Source organism: Neolamprologus multifasciatus, chromosome 7, assembly GCF_963576455.1.
Source record: "Neolamprologus multifasciatus chromosome 7, fNeoMul1.2, whole genome shotgun sequence".
In the NCBI taxonomy this organism is placed as follows: domain Eukaryota; kingdom Metazoa; phylum Chordata; class Actinopteri; order Cichliformes; family Cichlidae; genus Neolamprologus; species Neolamprologus multifasciatus.
Genome location: NC_140445.1, coordinates 3063924 through 3084177, shown reverse-complemented (window position 1 = coordinate 3084177; position 20254 = coordinate 3063924). Strand labels below are relative to the sequence as shown.

General features: G+C 41.5%; 1 protein-coding gene across 1 annotated transcript; it reads left to right on the top strand.

Moving 5' to 3' along the window:
* The first annotated feature begins 944 nt into the window (after positions 1 to 944).
* ces3 (carboxylesterase 3) lies at positions 945 to 17655 on the top strand. The gene is made up of 13 exons (XM_085168629.1): positions 945 to 1090; positions 6485 to 6686; positions 6767 to 6905; positions 9306 to 9439; positions 9630 to 9783; positions 9917 to 10021; positions 12735 to 12836; positions 13073 to 13213; positions 13316 to 13396; positions 13560 to 13701; positions 14818 to 14967; positions 15492 to 15564; positions 17119 to 17655. Exons 1-13 carry the CDS (start codon positions 1024 to 1026, stop codon positions 17306 to 17308), a joined length of 1680 nt encoding a protein of 559 aa, XP_085024755.1. The 5' UTR covers positions 945 to 1023; the 3' UTR covers positions 17309 to 17655.
* Positions 17656 to 20254: the final 2599 nt, after the last annotated feature.

The following is a 20254-nucleotide window of genomic DNA, read 5'->3' as shown; positions in this document are numbered from 1 at the left end:
AATGAGAATTACCAACATCAGAACTCAAGCAATTCTTTACAAACACAGTATTTGACACCAGCGACGCCACTTTACTGTATTTTCTCTTAGTCTCATTGGGTTTACGTTGGGTTTGATGGGGACTCCACATGGTCTTTATACAGAAAGGTCTGACTCCAGCACTTGTTTGCTCAGTGAACCACATAATGTGACACAAAGCCCTCAGCTGTGAAAATATTATGGATCACCTTTAAGTGACTTTTACAAGCACACGAGGAACACAAGTGATGCAAGAACCCACAGCAGCTTTGCTCCAAGGATTTCTTTGCGATCATTCACAGAAGGGCCGCGGCAGAATGTGCACAATTCATTTCACAGTTATTTGGGTTTGTTTGTTGGACCACATTTCACCTCATGTACCTCCTCTCAGTCTGACAGCAGTCTGTTTTCCTAGAAATAGAGAACAGTTTGTATTTACCATACTGTTAGGAGTATACCAGTGAGATCTGAGGGGGTCAAAGAGCAGCATTTCCTCATTTTTGACTCTGCGGTCAGAGTCGTGCGTGGAGTTTAAATCAATAGAAGACTCCAATATTTATGCTGAGTGTTACGTCCCTCTGCAGCCCCTAATCTCCTCAATGTTTTCAGCTGGTGCTAATTGGCCACACCTAGCCAGGTGTAGATAAAAGCATACCTGAGGCAAGCTTCCAGGGAGCTCCCTTGTCTTTGCCTTGGTGGCATCAGCTATTTTAGCCGACCTGGTCGTCTATTTTAAGAAAAAAACCTCTTCTCACTAACTCTGGTGTTCATCTTTTTTTTTAATGTTGCGGCTTTTGAGCCGGGTCGTAACGGTGAGGCGATCGCATATCGAGTGTGTGTGAAAGAGGTTAAAAGTCTGTGTACTCGCTTTATGTTTTGAATGCTTGTGTGTTTGTGAGTGTATGGGAGGTGCTAGAGGAGGGCAGGATAGGGGAGGGGGGAGTCGAAGGCTATTTCTCTGAGACTACTGTAATTCAGTCCGTCTTTTCTTTGAGCCTGGCCAGGATGAGAACAGCGCTGTTTGTTGTTTATGTTCTACCTGTGCTGATTGTGGTAGCACAGGCAACACCAGGTGAGACAACGCTTCATTTGAGCTCGTGGTAATGTTTGCAGACAGATGGCTGATTCATGGGTTCACTGCAGGATGTTGTAGTATGTTAGCAGAGCAGAAAAGAAGGATTGTGTCACATAAAGTATAATCATGCTGATATTTGACCAAAGGAAACGAGTTTGTTTTTGATGTTTGCTCCATGTACGCCTTCATCATTTTGCCCACCCCCTTGAAAGTTGGCAGGTGTGTTGGGGAGGATTTCAGTGCCAGGTCTGAGGTTTTTTTGGATGAGCTAAGCTATTCTGGCTGAAAGTAGTTCAGTGTTTCCATGACAGTGAATGGTGTCTGCTTCGATCTCTGTGCAGGAAGAAAACCACACACACAGGCATGCTTGTGGGGCTATTTTTCTGCACATTTCTTAATGCATTCCCAAACCAGTCATCCCAAATGTTAACTACCACCCAAAGAAATGATGTGGGGTTCAGTTTCCATGAAAAGGCACTAGACTAGTAAAACCAAAACCATGTTAAATCATCGTGCTTCACTACATGCATGCTTCACACAGTTCAGTGTTACAGGAAATATTCAGACAGCAGATGGCAGTAAGTGGCAGTGGATATCAGTAAAAATATCCAGTAAAGGCCCACTAATGGAAAGCATTCTGTTAACTAGTTAAACCGACCTATTTGTTACAAAGAATCAATCTGCCACTGGGCTGGAGAAATCCACCTGATACGTTTCTTCAAGGTAGGCTAAACATTTTAAAGCTACACAGAAGCAATGATTGGACACAAACACAAAGTCAAAGAACAGCTTCACACATTTGGCATCTGTGAGCTGCTGCTCCACAGTCAGGAGGCCCGGGACAGGGTGGCATGTGGAAGTGCCAGAGGTCAAACCCTCTTTGCACAAAGCAATTCAATTTGATTTATATAGCGCCAAATCACAACAAAAGTCGCCTCAAGGCGCTTCATAGATACAGAGAAAAACCAACAATCATATGACCCCCTATGAGCAGCACTTTGGCGACAGTGGGAAGGAAAAACTCCCTTTTAACAGGAAGAAACCTCCAGCAGAACCAGGCTCAGGGAGGGGCGGGGCCATCTGCTGTGATTGGTTGGGGTGAGAGAAGGAAGACAGGATAAAAGACATGCTGTGGAAGAGAGACAGAGATTAATAACAGAAACATACTGATTATGATTTATCACTAGTTTTATTTTTATTTTTTTAAATATAAACCTAATTCCAAAACATTGGGCTGTGAAATGTGAACGTGTTCACTTTTAATATTCTGACTAATTTAGCACCCAGCTATCTTTCTGAACTACTCCCTCCATACAATCCCAACAGAGCACTTAGATCGTCCAATCACAGGCTCCTAGCACAACCTAGGACTCGAATGAAGTCGAGAGGTGACCGGGCCTTTGCATCCGTGGCACCCAGACTCTGGAATAACCTCCCTGTTCATGTTCGTACTGCCGAGTCGATCCAGTCTTTTAAATGACGTCTTAAAACTTATTTTTTTACTTTGGCTTTTGATTCTGTCTAGTTGGCTGGTCCAGCTTGTTGTGTTGTTACCTATTGTTTGTTTTAACTGTCTCATGCTTTTACTGACTGTGAAGCACTATGGTCAACACTGTTGTTTTAATATGTGCCATATAAATAAATTCTGATTTGATTTGACTAAAAACAGAATGCAGCTATTTTGCAAATCTCATAAACCCAAATTTTATTCACAGCAGAACACAAACATGTAAACTGTTTGAACTGAGGAAATGCACAGTTTTAAACATGAAGGTCCTTTTGAGTTTCATGCAACACATGTAACGTCCCCTCTTTCTTCAACAGTCTGTAAATGTCCGGGAACTGAGGAGAGCCGCTGGAATTTTGTCCCCTTGTCGTCTCATAGAAGATTCTAGCTGCTCGACAGTCCTGAGTCATATAATGTTTTCATTAGGTCAGCACTGCAGGCAGGCCACTTCAGCATTTGGACGCTACTACTCTGAAGCCATGGGGCTGAAAAAGTGGTTTAGGATTATCTTGTAAGACCTTCTGCACGGCACGTCGCTCTAAACCCGCTGCAAACCATTCAGCACAGATGGTGCCTTTACAGTGCAAGCTGTCAATTCCAGGGACACTGAGCGCCCACTTATCATCAGAGATGTAGGTGTTTTAAGTAAGCGCTGATAGCAAACTGGAAATTCCCTCTCCTCTTTAGTCCAGAAGATGTGACAGTCATGTTTTCCAAAAAGAATTTCAAATATTCAACAGTCTTCACTTTGTCTCAGTCCATTTTAAACGAGCTTTGGCCCAGAGAAGACACAGTGTTTGTGGATCATGTTCACATGCTTCTTCTCTGCAATGATGGAGCTTTAATCTGCATCTGTGGACAGAGAATAGCGTTCACTGACCGAGATGTCTGGTAGTGTACCTGAGATCAGGCACTGATTTCCATCACAGAATTATCCCTGATTTAACGCAATGCTGCCCAAGGTACGGTCCATCCAATGAATACATTGAGCCCTGACCCTTGGGCACAGAGATATCACCACATTCTCTGAATCTCATAATGATGTTAAGTACCGTCAGTGTTGGGAAGGTTACTTTTAAAATGTATTCCATTACAGATTACAGAATACATGCCCCAAAATGTATTCTGTAACGTATTCTGTTACTCAATGAGAGTAACGTATTCTGAATACTTTGGATTACTTAATATATTATCATGCTGTTTACAACTACGTGAATGTACTATTGCTGTGATTTATTACTGTTACTGAAGGTCCGCGGCTCCGAACCGTAGTAAAGGGACCTCTGGCTAATACGGTGGGTTCTGTGTCGGCTCGTAGCTGAAAACTAGCTTTACTTTGTTGTCTGGGTCAACTTTGCTAGCAGAGACAGAGAGAGGCGTTGAACGGCTGCTCCAACAGAACTTATTGTTTTTGGAGGAAAACACGAACACGGTGTACAGTCGAGTCTTAATAGCTTACTTACAACTGGGCTCGTCAGGCTCTCTTCTTGGCTGCAGTGGTTATTATTATATTTACATGCTTCCAGCTCCCGTTTTTGCTCGATGACAGCTCGTACTTTTCCTTTTTCTCCCTCCCTCACTCACAGACACATAACGTGTATGGCAGTCCATTCTCCCTGCAGCACGGACTACACTGCCCATGATGCTACATTCTTTAGAGCTATACCTGTAGCATTCTGCCTGTTAGCTTAGCACAACAACAACAGACGCTCTCTCACCCAGGAAACACGCAGAGAGAGAGCGTCACCCTGTAACCATGGCAACCGTAATGCTGCCTGGAACAACAGAACGTAGCCGTCAAACAAAACCCAAACAGTCCTGACCCGCCACAATATGAAACAGGGAAGTACCGCCGTGTAATCCATTTATTTCAACAAAGTAACTGTATTCTAAATACCACCTTTTTAAATGGTAACTGTAACAGAATACAGTTACTCATATTTTGTATTTTAAATACGTAACGGCGGTACATGTATTCCGTTACTCCCCAACACTGAGTACCGTACAGTCTTCTGCCTCTCTAAGATCCTTTTTTTACCCACTCACGTCACTAACCTGTAACCAGTTACCCTGGTTAGTTGTGAAATATTCTTATGGTTGTTTCTTTTAGTCGCGATCCTGGGTCTTTTGGAGTTGTGCTGTTGTGTTTGGTGTTGGAGATTTTCATATTCCAGCTCTGTCTTTAGTTCCTAATGCGTCTGAGTTTTCATTCTTTACATTTCTAATTCTGTGGTTCTTGTTGTGCCTGTTTGGTCCAGTCTCATCTCTGTGTCCCCTCCCCTACCTGTGCTGTCTCCATGGCACCGTGACACTGTTGTAGTCCTGTTCCTGTTTCTCCCTTCATGCTCCTTTGTTCATTTCTCTGTGTTCGTCTCCATGTCTGCTTCTTGCCCGGTCCTTTTGTGCTCCCACTTGTGGTTCAGCCTCTCGTTATTCTGTGTGTGTATTTAAGTTCTCAGTTTCACTTTGTCCCTTGTAGTTTCGTCCCCGAATGCTCCGTGTTTCCCTCTTTTACTCTTAGTTAAGGCTTAGTTTTCTCCTGGCCTGAGTTTTTGTATGCTTGTATCTTTGAGTTTAAGAGTATCGTGTTACAGGTAATAACACAGTTTACTCATTTTGTTTCCCGAGTTTGGGTCTGACCTCTGCCTTCCACACAGGACTACATCACACTTTTTAGTCAAACTTACAAAGCGTTGCTGCCCTCGTTTTAATCATTTGACATATTTGACTATTTTCTGTTGTGAACTAAATATGAGTTTTAGATTCATATATCATTGCATTCTGCTTTTATTTGTATTTTACACACTTTCCAAAATGTTGACTTTAAGTCATTTCAGTTTTCCATGTCAGTGTGTCATGTAAGTGCAATGTAAAATGTTAATTTTAATAAAATAAAGTGTACTTGTTTGACATACATTCAGTTTATACGGAGCATATTTTCTTTTACTTAATAATTAATTATGCTCTTGTGTTTTGGCGACGTATAAATAAAACTGCATTAAACTGAATGAATAATGATACTTTTCAGTCATGTGACCTGCAGATATAAATCTGCTTCTGACACCTTGAACTTCTACAAACAGAGAAACTAAAAGCTGTTGAGTTAAAAGACTTCTTCAGACTAAGGCTACGTTCACACTGCAGGTCTTGATGCTCAATTCCGATTTTTTGATCAAATCCGATTTTTTGATCAAATCCGATTTTTTTGTCTGCTCGTTCACACTACAAATAAAATGCGACAGCAAACGCGCTCTAGTGTGAACGCTCAAAGCGGCCCGCATGTGCAAAAGAAGACGTCACACACAACGCGCTCTGTTTAGACCCAGAGCAAACAGTATTGTTTGACTGATGGCCCTTAATATAAAGACTTCGGACTTTACGTTTCCCAATTTTTGCTTTAAGTTATTTTGTTATTTACATAATAATGTAAATAACCTAATAATGATCCTTATTGCTGTTTTAGAGGAGCGCTGCTTCAAAGGATAGTTGCAGATTTCTGTCAGAATCTGCCGATTATACAGTACAAATAAAATGTTAACGTTTCTCCAACGTTGTCTTCCCAACAGTTTCACCGGATGACCAGGAAGCGTTCGCGATGTCTTCTCCGGAGCTGATAATTGGCGTCTGTCTTGTGTCAGTGACGTAAAAGACGGATTTAATGCGACTTGACCATCAAACAGCAGCTTTCTGAAACATCAGATATGTATCGGATTCAGGACCACATACGAAAGTGACCCAGATTGGATTTGTGCCGTTCACACTGTCATAGCATGATCAGATATGGGTCGAATAGGGTCAAAAACATCGGATTTGATGCACTTTCGCCTGCAGTGTGAACGTAGCCTTAGATGCACAGCCTATTAACGGCACACTTCTTTCTTCAGCAGGGAGAAGTGACCTCGAGGTCTTGGCGAAAAATGGTCGAATCAGAGGAGAATATGTTAGTGTGAAAGGCACGGAGAGGAGGGCAAAGTGCTACCTGGGGATACCCTTCGCACAGCCGCCCGTGGGAGACCTCCGCTTCTCTGCTCCGCGGCCTGAGGAACCCTGGGAAGGTGTGAGAGACGGCACACAAGAGCCATCTATGTAAGTCACCAAAGAGCAGAACATTTTAACAGCACTCTCATTCTGAATCACACGCTCTCCCTCATCGGTCTCCTTTTCAGGTGTATCCAGGATCCTGAACTAGTTGTGAATGTTTCAAAAACCATGTCGCTCGAATTCATCCCACCAGCAATCTCAGAGGACTGTCTGTATCTGAATGTCTACACTCCAGCTGAAGCAACGAAGGGGAACAAGCTTCCAGTGAGTAAAAGTGGCAGGGTGCATATTTTATATAGTATAATACAGCACTGATGCCATTTTCTGCACTAGATGAGTTTGGTGTCCTGGGCTCTTTTCCATTACAACCCTTCTCCCTCCAGGTCAACAAATATTTACCACCTTAACTGAAGCCTCACAGTCAGTTTCAGATTTTCTTGTTTCATGTCCAAAGATAACAGCAAATAATTCAAATGATTCAAAATGAATGCAAATGGAAGCAAAATGACAACAAAGCAACACAAAGCTCACCCCAGACCTCCTGTTGCATCGTCCAAGCGACGCCTTCTTAATATGTGGGTGCATGTTGCTTCTGAGCAGTGTTGGTCAAGTTACTTGAAAAAAGTAATCAGTAACTAATTACTGATTACTTCCCCCCAAGAGTAATCACGTTACTTTACTGATTACTTATTTTCAAAAGTAATTAATTACTTAGTTACTTAGTTACTTTTTAAAAACACGATTTACAACCTGAATAGGTGATAAAGTGATAGATCTTTCAGCCCAATTCTACTTTTTCTACATAATCCATCATATAAAATGTAATCAAATGAAAAAGTCTCTTTTTAAAACTTGTTTTATTAGTTTTAATCTTTTAACTTTATGCATCAAGCAAAAATTTAATTATATGCAACATTCTCTGACTGGAAGAAATTAGTTTAATATTTAAACCTATTTTCTGCACATTCCAGCACAAAAAATAAAATATTTTTTGTGTTTACACTCAGTCTTTCAAATAGATGCAAGTAAAACACAGCAGAAAATAAATAAAGTCAAAGACTAGCGGTCCTGTTGCTCTATTTTCACCTGTAAAGCAGGAGTGGGGTAGGCGGAGGGTTACCCTGGTGCAGGTGTGCAGCGGTCAGTGGAAGAATCCGCGAGTTTCTCTGTGAGTTTCCCATTACGTCATAGCTACTCGGTGCTTGTTTGGAAGTTTAGGGTTTTTTCGCTGTAAAAAGAAGTTTTCTTCCCACGCACAACGGACACTAATGTTTTTGTCACTTTTTATGGAATCAAACTCAAAGTAAGGTCAGTACTTCCACGCTTTAAACGCTGCACGCTCATACTCTCTCTGCACTCGATATATGATCCATTGTTGATCTGCACACAGCTGTTGTCACGAACGTCGCACTCGCTTACGTCACTGTCATGAGACATTCTAGCAAAAAAATCACGGTTTTAGTAACGCAGTAACGCAGCGTTCCTACGGGAAAGTAACGGTAATCTAATTACCGTTTTTGCAATAGTAATCCCTTACTTTACTTGTTACTTGAAAAAGTAATCGGATTACAGCAACGCGTTACAAGTAATGCGTTACTGCCCATCTCTGCTCCTGAGTGGCTAACACTTCTAACAAAGCCTTTCTTCCTTGGCTACACATTATTTTAGTGAAACATGCTCAGTAGAGGAAGCATAGCAGAATGTTGTGATTGTTTTCAGGCATCTAAATCCAGACTAAGGAGGTATCTCGCTCAGAGTCCTGCTATCTCCAAATATGCCTTATATGTTCTTGCAACAGTAAAGGTTAAGCAGTCACATACAGATCTTTATTGACACATCTTAATGAGAGTCCCCTGATCCCCACTGACATGGCCACTGCAGGGACGACAGAGCCCGCACACGAGGCGTACGACTCGCCCATCAGGGCCATTGCTATGGGCCAACTGTACAATTAAAGTGAGAGCTTGGTTTGCATTTCCAGGCATATTGTTCCTAGTGGGTGTTGGACTCCAGCAGGGGTGTCCTTTGCCACTGAGTCTGTTTCAAACTTTTATGGGTAGAATGTCTGGTTACAGCCGAGGGACAGAGGGTGTCACGACCGGTGGTTTCAGGATCTCATCTCCGCTTTGATGATGCAGCACTGCTGGCTTCAGTGAGTGATGATCGCCAGTGTGAAGTGGAGATTAAACTCTGAGTCGTGATTTTTATCTGAAAGAGGGTGGAGTGCCCACTCTGGCTTAAAAAAAACAAGTTGATGCCCAGAGTGAAGGAGACCTGAAGGGTTCCCAATACCTGTGGATCCTGTTAATAAGCGAAGCAGAAAGGGCTGAGATGAGAGCATTTGTGGCGGTTCAGTAATCAGATTTGGTTATGTCTCCTAGATTAGAAGGATTTAGGCTTAGGGGATTGTGAACTTGGAGGATACCCTGGTGTGGGTCCGGAAATGCTGGTGATATTATCTCTCTTGGCTTGCTCGGGAAAGCAAAAGGACGCTGAAGAAGTCGAGTTGGCTGTCGAGAAGGAAGTCTGGGCATCTCTGTTTTGACTGATGACATGGTTAAGCAGCTTTCCATTTGACCGTGTGCTTCTACTACGTTACCTTTTTCTTTTCCTCCAATCGGCATCGGTCCGGTGTGACATGCAGGTTCTTTGGCTGTGTTTCAGGTGATGGTGTGGATCCATGGAGGAGGTCTGGCTATGGGTGCAGCTTCACAGTATGATGGGGCTCCACTAGCTGTTTATGAAAACATAGTGATGGTTATTATTCAGTATCGACTCGGCATTCTGGGTTTCCTGAGGTAAGGAGTTGTTCTCCTTAACCTTTCAACATCCACCTGATCACATTAATTAAATTATTTCTAACAAAAAGGTTGAGCTAACTCACAATCTGCTGCCAATAATAACTCCAGCTGGTTCATCAGTCATGTGGTGGATATTATGAAGTTAAAGCAATCCAAAGAAATTGTGTCAACTCTTCTTCTTCCGAAGCACTGGAGATGAGCACGCCCAGGGCAACTGGGGTTTCCTGGATCAGCTGGCAGCCCTGAGATGGGTGCAGGAAAATATTGAAGCCTTTGGTGGCGATCCGCAGACGGTCACAGTGGCTGGAGAATCTGCTGGAGGAATCAGTGCATCCATACTGGTAAGGAAGAAATCAGCATGTCAAATCAACCTGCTAAACATTCGTTTAAGCTCAAATATGAGCACCTCAAAGTTAATACTGAGTAATTCAAGTGTTTGAGTATTTTACATGCATGCTGTCTCTTTTTGAACAGACTCTTTCTCCACAAGCAAAAGGACTGTTTCAGAGGGCAATCTTTCAAAGTGGAGTAGCAACACTTGGAACCTACACTACAAATCATCCTTTGTCTCAAGCGCAGGTGCTGAAATTTGAATGCGAGGAATTTGAAGTAGCTCACAGTGACTGCTCCATCAGCAGATCAACATATCTGCTTTGTAGCTCCTTTGAAGTAGCATCTAAATCTGGCCAAGAATGAACAGTTAATACTTCAGTGCTAATCAAGTCTTCACCACTATCTGAACAGACATGCATATAGATGCATTGTCCATGTTCAAAGCCCCACGCCCCCGGTACCGGGGGCAAAAAGGAGGAGATCACGTTTAATCGGTTATAACGCGGGTTGAGAAATATAAGTCCAGACATGTGTGGTATCCACAGAAACCTCAGAATCTCAGCTAAAATGTGATATAAACCATTTCTACAACCACCAAACACACCGAAAACAAGCTGTGATTAAACGAGCAGTTACGTAAATGCGCAGAAGTCCGCACAAACAAAACCGAACCAGAAATTCTTCAGACTTCGTGTAACCGGCTAAAGATGGGCTGGTTAGCTTCCAGAGCTATCACTGACTTCACACACCAAGTTTCACCACGATCAGACCAAAATTCACTGAATGAGCCGCAAAAGAAGATCACAAAAACACACAGCGGCGCAAATGCGCTAAGACAGAAATTGGCTTACTGTCCCGATTTCCTCCGGTATTTTCGCCGGTAGCCACGTGATTAACAGTAGTTACCATGCCTACCTAGCCGCATCAGAGCCTCCATTTTAGACCCACCTACAGACACGTGACTGAACAGACGCCACATGCAGTAAATTTGGGCCCACGTGGGTTTTGGCATCACAACGTCTGATTGGTTGAAGTGACGTGAACGTGGCATCGTCACTGTGAATCTATTGGCTCAAACAATTAAAAAGAGGTGTCAATCACGCAAATTGACCAAAAGAAACCAAAGTTACAGCCCGTCGGAGTTTAAAGGGCCAGAGGCCAATCAAACGCTCTATGCGCGCGGCAGAAAAGGGCCATTACCACGTAAATGTGTGGTTAATTCTTCAAAAATATATTTAAAAAAAAGCATTTTTAGGCCTGTTAATAAATTTATTAATTTCTGCTCTTTAATACCTAAAAAAATCAACTGGCATGGTGTCCAATTGTGTGCCAAAATTGGACATTTTTGTACAACGTCTGGATATTCAGTTCAGTTCAGTTCATTTTTATTTCAAACATTTCAAACATGAGCCTTCACAATCATTACAATATATTATTCCATTATTTGTTTGAAAAGGAGTAGGTAGAAGTATTTACTTATTTGTCCCTACCCCCTCAAGTTTTACCTCTCATTCATTTAAATTTTTTTTTTAGTCTTAAATTAAACAAACAACATATGAAACAAAAGTAAAGCAAAACAAAACATACATAAATCAAAAATAAGAAATTAGCAAGCCCCACCACAGTATAGTTTCTTTCATATGAAAAATACAGAAGGTGTATATTTGCAGATACACAAGTTATGGAAAAACAAACAAACCAAAACAAAACAAAAAAAAGAACCACAACACCATTACCAGCAACATTACCGTCCTGGGTTAACCCCGTTTTCTTCATTGTTATACTTATTTAAAATCAGGTTTTTATATTTTACTTTAAACTGTTTTATGTTTTTACTGTCTTTTATTTCTTCTGTTAGACTGTTCCATAATTTAACTCCTGCAATTGAGATAGACATAGTTCTTAAAGTTGTTCTAGCACTTTGTACTTTTAAATTCCATTTCCCTCTTAAGTTATACCCACCTTCTCTTTCTATGAACAATTTACAGATTTCTTTTGGAAGCAATTTATTTCTTACTTTATACATTATTTGCGCTGTTTTAAGCTTCACCAAGTCTTGGAATTTAATAACTTGCATTTTGACAAAGAGTGCATTTGTATGGTCCCTGTACCCCACATTATTTATTAATCTAATGGCCCTTTTCTGTATTACAGTTATTGTTTGTGTGTATTGTATTGATAGGGCTGTAATTTTTCACTGTTTCACTTTAGAAACATGAGTCTTTGCACAGATGATGTTTATATGTTGGTTACTGAATTTCTGGAACCAAATGTGATCTGAGGCATATTTTTCAAAGGGTTATATGCTAAAAATTAAAAAAAATAATTAGGCGAGGATAAAATCTACTTACTTTTTCTGTGTTCCAGTCTCAGTAACTTTGACACAGTAATCTCTGCTTCAATATTTACACCTCTGATGAAATTTCCCAAGTGTTAGCTTTATTTTGATACCAAGATTGTAAGGACAGAGTTTGTAATTGCAGAGAAATAATCAATTAAATTTGGGCATTACATTTTCGAGCAGGAAGCTCAGAAACCCCCTTGGGGCTTAAGAGGTTAAAAAAGAAATCTCGAGATGGTAACAGTGAAATTGCTCAGTTTAACCCTTTCATGGATGAATTATAACAATCACAGTCAGGATTTTTATTCATCTTTAATCATGAAAAAAAGATTCTTGAACTTCTTTTTTCAAACATGTACTTTTCAAAGAGTTTTTTACATGGGTGGCAGGGTATGGAGTCACACATCAGTGTCCAATGTAGTGTTTTATGTGCAAGTATACCATCAACACTGACACAAATACAAGAAAACAGCCTTTGAATAGCTGTCCCACTGTGCGTGAAAGGGTTAAAGCTACACTAACTTCACTAAAGTTGGGTGAAGTTAGTGTAGCTTTAACCCTGGGGCAGCAAGAGATTGTGTTGTTTGTGATTGTCATTCATGTCCCCCACATACCCAGATTGTTGCGAGCCATATTGGATGTAACCACAGCAGCACAGAGGAACTGATCCGTTGTATGAAGGGGAAGAGTCAAGATGAATTAGTAGCCGCAACAAAGCAGGTAAATGATTGTGTTAACACGTGCAAGCAGACGTCTTCTGAATTCACTGAGGGCAGAGAAAAGAAAAACACACAATGAATCTGATGTTGTTCAAGCCAATTGTGTGAAAACGTGCAAGAATAATACTTAATTAAGGCCACTAGATGGCAGCATTTAAACACTCTCAGCTGGCAAACTCCAGCTTCCTGTATCCATTTGACGTCTGTTGGAAGTCATCAACAGTCACTTCTGTGCAGATGAAAATTTTCCTCGGGGCCGTGGTGGACGGCGAATTTCTGACTGACTTGGCAGAGGCTCTTCTTCAGAAACAGGAAGTGCTGAAGGTTCCGGTACTGATGGGAATCACAAACCATGAATTTGGCTGGATCTTACCTAAGGTCGCACAGATGCCTCTACACCAGTCTCTGTGGCTGATTCCACTCTCCTAATGTGTTTCCTGTTTAAAGTCTTGATCTAAATTTTGTTTTTGTGGATTGCAGAGCTTCGTCGCTCCTGGGTGGGAGAATGGCATGAACAGAGAGGCCGTGCTGGCAGTGGTGAACATGTTTAATCCTCCAGGGGTGAGCACAGCGACAGCTGGGCAGCTTTTCTTTATATCATTGATTCAATGATTTGATTGAAGTTGAGGTGAAGTTTTTTTGAGCTCAGGTTAAAATCAGGACTAGGCGCTATAATAAAACTCAGCTTGATCTAACAGTTTCAAAACCTGTTTCTCTGTTCCAGGCCTCCTTTGTTAACAACCTCATTGTAGATGAATACCTGCAAGATGCTAAAACTCCAGAGGAGATCAGAGACGGATTCACTGAAATCATAGGAGACCTGCTGATGACACTGCCTGTTGTCCAAGTGGCCGGGTACCACTCAGGTTAGAGAACGGGCTAACTGATCCAGCATGCCTTTATATTTAAATATTAGAGCAGGTGGACTTCCAAGGACTCCCAAAACCACACATATAAGTGCCAGAAATGAAACACTGTCATTCAGACAGTCGGGCCTCTCTATCAGAGACATTATGTGAAATGGGACTCAGCAAATCCGGAGCAGAAATCCGAACAAAACCAAAAAAACCCAAACTGCTTTCCTGGCCTTGCTTCCATACTTCCATTTTCTTCCACTCCTCCGAGGCCAGGTCGCATCCCTATCCCCAGCCACCTCCTCCGGCTTATCAAGGGAACACCAAGGCATTTCCAGGCCAGATGAGGGGTGTTATCTATTCAGCATGTCCTTGGTCTGTCTCGGGGTTCTTCCTGGTGGAACATGCCCAGAACACCTCACCCAGGAGTCACCTGGGAGGCATCCTTGTCAGATGCCCGAACCAATAGACCCTTCCGGCTAGTCAGAGCCGCTCTCGACAGAACACCTTATCCTATCTCTAAGGGAGAGGCCAGCCACGCTTTATAGAAAGCTAATTTCCATCGCTTGGATCCACAACCTGAGGGTAGGGATGTAGATTGACGGCTTTGCTTTTGCGCTCAGCTCTTTCTTCACCACGACAGCATCTGCATCACAGCAGCTATGGATGAATATAAAAAAGGTGATGATTCTACAATATTAAATGGAAACTCCCAGGAATCAGATGATCTCCAATGAGCAGCACTTGGCGACAGCAGGAACTAACAGTCTCTCTGCTGAAACAGACTCAGGGAATAGAAAAGAGATGACACAAGCACAGGAGCTTAGAGACCATCCATGGTTTTTCAGTGGCTGGTTGGTTTTGGTTAAAATAAACACTTTTATCTTGTTAAAATCAATTCACAATGCAGCTAGCTTCTCTTTATTTCTGCGGTTATCAGTGTACCTACTTATCAGCTTAGTTTTTGCTCCTTTAATCCAACTATAACTGATGCAAGGAAAGAAGCTCCTCAAAGCTTTATGCCAGTAGTGAACCGTGACTAACATAGTGAGGGGAAAAGTTCACTTTGTTCTGTTTAAGCCCAGCCTAACCATGCTGCTCTCATCTTTTGTCTCCTCGGCTGTTCAGACGTGGGCGTTCCAGTTTACATGTATGAGTTTGCATACCGGGCTGAGATATACAAACAGAACAGGCCCAGCTTTGTGAAAGCAGATCACGCAGATGATGTCGGCTTGATGTTTGGTGGATGTTTCTGGAATGGAAATATAAAAATCTTAGGTAAGTGTGTGGAGTATATTCCTTATAATACATTTTTATTGTGGTATCACTGATGGGGGAAAGTTGTGGCTAACAAATGGCTACAAAATGTTGTTTAAAAGGGACCTATTCTGCTTTCCCTTCTTGACTTAAGTCAAATAAAATCCCCAAAGTTCTAAATACTGAGGTCAGCACATGTACAGTAATCACTACGAGCCAAAAGGTGTAAGACAGCTGCTTTTCAGACAGTTTTTTCTATTCTTGCATCTATATGATGTCACAGAGAATGGATGTCCCTAATATGGTCATGTCGGGCACATAACTCTGGCTGGGAGCACAGAAGCTCCACCCACATGCGGTTTCAACTCTGTTTATGTCAGTCAAAGGGGGAAGAGTTAGACCAGCTTGTTTCAGACAGAAGATCCAGATTATCAGAGTCACAGAATAAAACCTTTGAGAATGGGCAGAATACATCAGCTTTAACCTTAGGAGACTGAAAGTCAGAGGGCAGCTTTGTGACTGACTTTCCACTGTCCCATTTTCAGGCAACGTCACCAAAGAGGATGAGAGATTTTGCAGGACGATGATGTCATACTGGGCTAATTTTGTCCGAGACGGGTGAGTAAAAACGGCTGCAAACCGCAAAACTACCGACCCTGTACTGTTGACTAACTTCATGACATGCTGACTATCAACTGGTAGCAACTGATACAGGGCTGATGATGTACGGTATAGTAGAAACAGAAAAGATAACTCTTGACTGGCCTCAACAGGTCTGCTTGCTGTTACTAACAACCTGTCTGGGTTTATGAGTCAGGTTCAGGTTGGCATCTGATCCAAATACAACACCTAATGGTTGCACGTTTGTCAGGGGAAATAGGTCACAGGTCAAGTCTATAAGAGCACTAATGAGGCCCGGGTTTGATCTCTGTTACCACCATGATGTCATCGAGGTTTTTCTTTTGGGATATAAGAAATATATCTTATCTCAGCTTTTCTCCTTCCAGCACATCAGCTTCCAGAACCAAATGCTCGACAGGAATTATTGCAATAAGTAATCAGTTTAATTAATATCAGCTGTGAGTGGCTGACAGGTGACTGCAGTAAATTTGCTGGTTGGAGTAGGAAATATTTAACCCTTTAAAGCCGGTTGGAGCGGGCACGCTCCGTTTTGCGTAACTTTTTTAAAATGCCGGTAGCTCTGCAACCACGTGAGCTAGCGCAAAAAGTTTTTTCCATATGAAACCGGAGGAGTTGTACTTACATCTTATGCCATCAGCTTGTCCTCGGTCACAGTTTCCTTCCACATATAACTTTGCAAAAACTGCATAAAAAGCACTTGCAGCAACAAAAACATAATATTCCAGAAACACGCTTTGCCGATCCGATCAGCTGTTTGTAACACTTCCTACGTCCATCAGCGCGAACTATCACATGTCCGCCATGACCTGCCCGAAACTGGAAGTGACGTCATTTTGTGGAAATTTAGTTTTTTATCATCAGGGCCTCATGAGCCTATACTGGTGTTTTTAAAAGTTATGTTTGACTTTATGACTTTCTGTGTCGTTTCTGGGATGCTTAGGACTCATATTGCACTGCTGGAAATAGTTTATTTTGATGCATATGCTGCTTTTTTACAAATTTGCATTATAATATTTATTTTCGTTTTTCTTGCAGTATATAAAAATTGGTGTATTTCAAAAATAAAACTATGAAGACACTCAAAAATAAATTTCCTGTGGTGGGAAACTATTTTGTGCAACTTTTTTGTATTTACAGTTTTGAGGGATAAGCCTCTTAAATTTCTCTAACTAGAAATATATGTTAAAAAAACAAAAACGATTTTCAATTTTTTGTAGTTTATTGCACTTTTTTGCAATTTATGTAATTACTATGCACTTAATGCATACATATTATTAATATTTAGGCTGTAATGGTTGTATTGATGTATAGCAACTTGAAATGCTCCCAAAAATGGCTCCACAGCATGTAAACATATAATATAAGCTCTGGCGGAATTGGTTCTATGGTAGGTCTTAAAGGGTTAAAGGATGCAACCCACATGGGCACACATGAGTGCAGTTGCCGTATACAAATGAAATGATGATATTTCTGCAGAATGAAAGCGCAGTGAACATATGCTGATGATCTTCTCTGCACTGACATCCCCAGCTCTCCCAATGGTCCTGGGCTGGTCAGCTGGCCTCCGTACAACAGGCAGACGCAGGAGTACATGGAGCTGGGCCCGACTCAGACCGTGAAACAGAAACTGAGGAATAACAGGGTCCACTTCGCTACTGTCACCCTGCCTCTGAAGCTCAGAGAGTTGGAAGCAGCAGCCAAACTGGTGCCTGGAAACTGATGACTGATAAAGTTTTACAGCGACAAACATCCAGAGTTATTTACAGCCCGAACTCTTTTTTCTTTGTTTAAGAATAGATTAACTGAGTGTTTTTCACAACTCTTGTAATTCTAAGTGATTTGTAACAAAACTGTAATTAAATTTTTTTTAAATAGGCATTGTTGAAATAAGATAATGCTTGATGAACTTTGAAATGAATTTTAAAAGCAAAAAGAGAATTATCAGGTCTTTTAGGTTATGTACTTGATTTGCTGATTGATTACTTTCCTAAAATAATAAATTAATAAAATGTGCCACTTATAATTTAAAATGCAATCATATATTAAAAGGCAAAGGAACAATCTTCACATCAAGAGTTTTGACTATTCCATTGCATAACTAATTCTTACATATCTAGAATGAAGGAATATATCTTATTATCATGTATTTAGTCCTGCCCACACCCGGTGAACTCTCAGAGGACTTTAAAAGGACACTAAAATAAAATATCAGTTTTATTGGAAAGTTGAGTAATTCTGTCTGACACTTGAATTACTGAAGGTCTTACTGGGCAAAGGTCAGAGCCCCAGTTTTATGTTACAGGTAACGCCGTATTTCTTCTATGAAAAATCAGTCAGAAGACACACAAAATACCAACAGCAAGGCTTGAAATGACTGGAAAACATAAAATGATTAAATGAGACATAAAACCAAAATGAGAAACTGAAACTAACCAAGAAAATGTCAAAATAAAATCGATGCAAAAAAGAATAAATAAAAATAATTAAAGTAACTGCAAATGATGCAAGACACCCTCAAAGACACAAATAAAAAAGTGACTTTTTCAAGGGTGTCAAGTTCAGGTTGTAAGCACAGAGTCACTCCACTCAGTCTGAGCTGCCAGAATATAAAACTCCAAAGACAAACCTGCACTACATGAAGCCTGTCACGGTTCAGCGGCTGCAACAAGTTTTTAGTCCAGCACAGAGCCCTGTCCTTTATCAGTGTTGGGGAGTAACGGAATACATGTACCGCCGTTACGTATTTAAAATACAAAATATGAGTAAAAGTATTCCATTACAGTCAAAGGAGCTTGCAAAGAAAAGCGTCTGGACTTCTTTAAGTTGAAGACGTTTCACCTCTCATCCGAGAAGCTTCTTCAGTTCTAAGGTCAAATGGTGGAGAGTCCCAGATATAAACCTGGTGGGAGTTTCCCCCCACAGAGGGACAAAAGGACCCCCTGATGATCCTCTAATCGCCTGAGCCAAGGTGTGAAACTGGGTGTGGGTCCCAATCAGCCAGAGTTTCAGGTGAGTTCATTGTGAAACCTGGCCCCACCTTATCATGCGAATTCCTGAGGTCAGATGGCCCAGGATGTGAGTGGGCGTTAAGGCGTCTGGGGAGGGAACTCAGAACTGGATTATAGATGGCAGAGAGTTGGTGTCGTAAACCACCGCCTCTGTTCAAAGATGGTCGCTCACAGTGGACATAGATTCCGTTACAGTTACCGTTACCGTTTAAAAAGGTGGTATTTAGAATACAGTTACTTTGTTGAAATAAATGGATTACACGGCGGTACTTCCCTGTTTCATATTGTGGCGGGTCAGGACTGTTTGGGTTTTGTTTGACAGCTACGTTCTGTTGTTCCAGGCGGCAGCGTTACGGTTGCCATGGTTACAGGGCGACACTCTCTCTCTGCGTGTTTCCTGGGTGAGAGAGCGCCTGTTGTTGTTGTTGTTGTGCTAAGCTAATAGGCAGAATGCTACAGGTATAGCTCTAAAGAATGTAGCATCATGGGCAGTGTAGTCCGTGCTGCAGGGAGAATGGACTGCCATACACGTTATGTGTCTGTGAGCGAGGGAGGGAGAAAAAGGAAAAGTACGAGCTGTCATCGAGCAGAAACGGGAGCTGGAAGCATGTAAATATAATAATAACCACTGCAGCCAAGAAGAGAGCCTGACGAGCCCAGTTGTAAGTAAGCTATTAAGACTCGACTGTACACCGTGTTCGTGTTTTCCTCTGAAACAATAAGCTCCGTTGGAGCAGCCTTTCAACGCCTCTCTCTGTCTCTGCTAGCAAAGTTGACCCAGACAACAAAGTAAAGCTAGTTTTCGGCTACGAGCCCGACACAGAACCCACCGTATTAGCCAGAGGTCCCTTTACTACGGTTCGGAGCCGCGGACCTTCAGTAACAGTAATAAATCACAGCAATAGTACATTCATGTAGTTGTAAACAGCATGATAATATATTAAGTAATCCAAAGTATTCAGAATACGTTACAGAATACATTTTGGGGCATGTATTCTGTAATCTGTAATGGAATACATTTTAAAAGTAACCTTCCCAACACTGTCCTTTATACCCCATATTCATACGGGACACTGTTAGGATGGCCTGTAGTGGCTGGCTTCAAATAGGAGGCTTGAGGCAGAGATGAGGTGTGTTTATTCACCTATATTAAAATTCCAAAAACATAACATGAAATAAAACAATGTAGCCCAGGGGTGGGACATGGATCCAGCAACGGCCCCTTAATAAACTGCTGCTAATTGGCCCTCGAGCCATACCATTATCTGGGGTTCCATACTAAACTACACACACATTTCTTACCTAATAACCTTTATTAATATCACACCAATGCTGTGTACATAATAACCATAATTACAATTATTAAATAAAATATTTCCCACTTGGCCTACCGACTACAATCTACAGTAAAGGAATATGGCTATCCAATCCTCACTTTAATCACTTGGTACCACCAGGAAACATTAAAAAGGCACTCAAGACACCTGGGAACTCTTTTGGCTGCCACACCATCAAGTGAAGCTGGAAGGCTGCCCACAAATAAACCCTACAGTCAAATAATCAATAAAAACATAAACTTTTTAATGAGTGACCTTTCCTTTAATATAAATTTTTAAATCACTCATATGTGTTTTATATGGACAAGTACAGACAGCTTG

Coding starts and splice junctions, on each gene's coding strand:
- ces3 (XM_085168629.1), top strand. CDS start 1,024: ATGAGAACAGCGCTGTTTGTTGTTTATGTTCTACCTGTGCTGATTGTG. Junction 1,091..6,484: donor GGTAGCACAGGCAACACCAG/GTGAGACAACGC, acceptor TTCTTTCTTCAG/CAGGGAGAAGTGACCTCGAG. Junction 15,565..17,118: donor GCTAATTTTGTCCGAGACGG/GTGAGTAAAAAC, acceptor TGACATCCCCAG/CTCTCCCAATGGTCCTGGGC.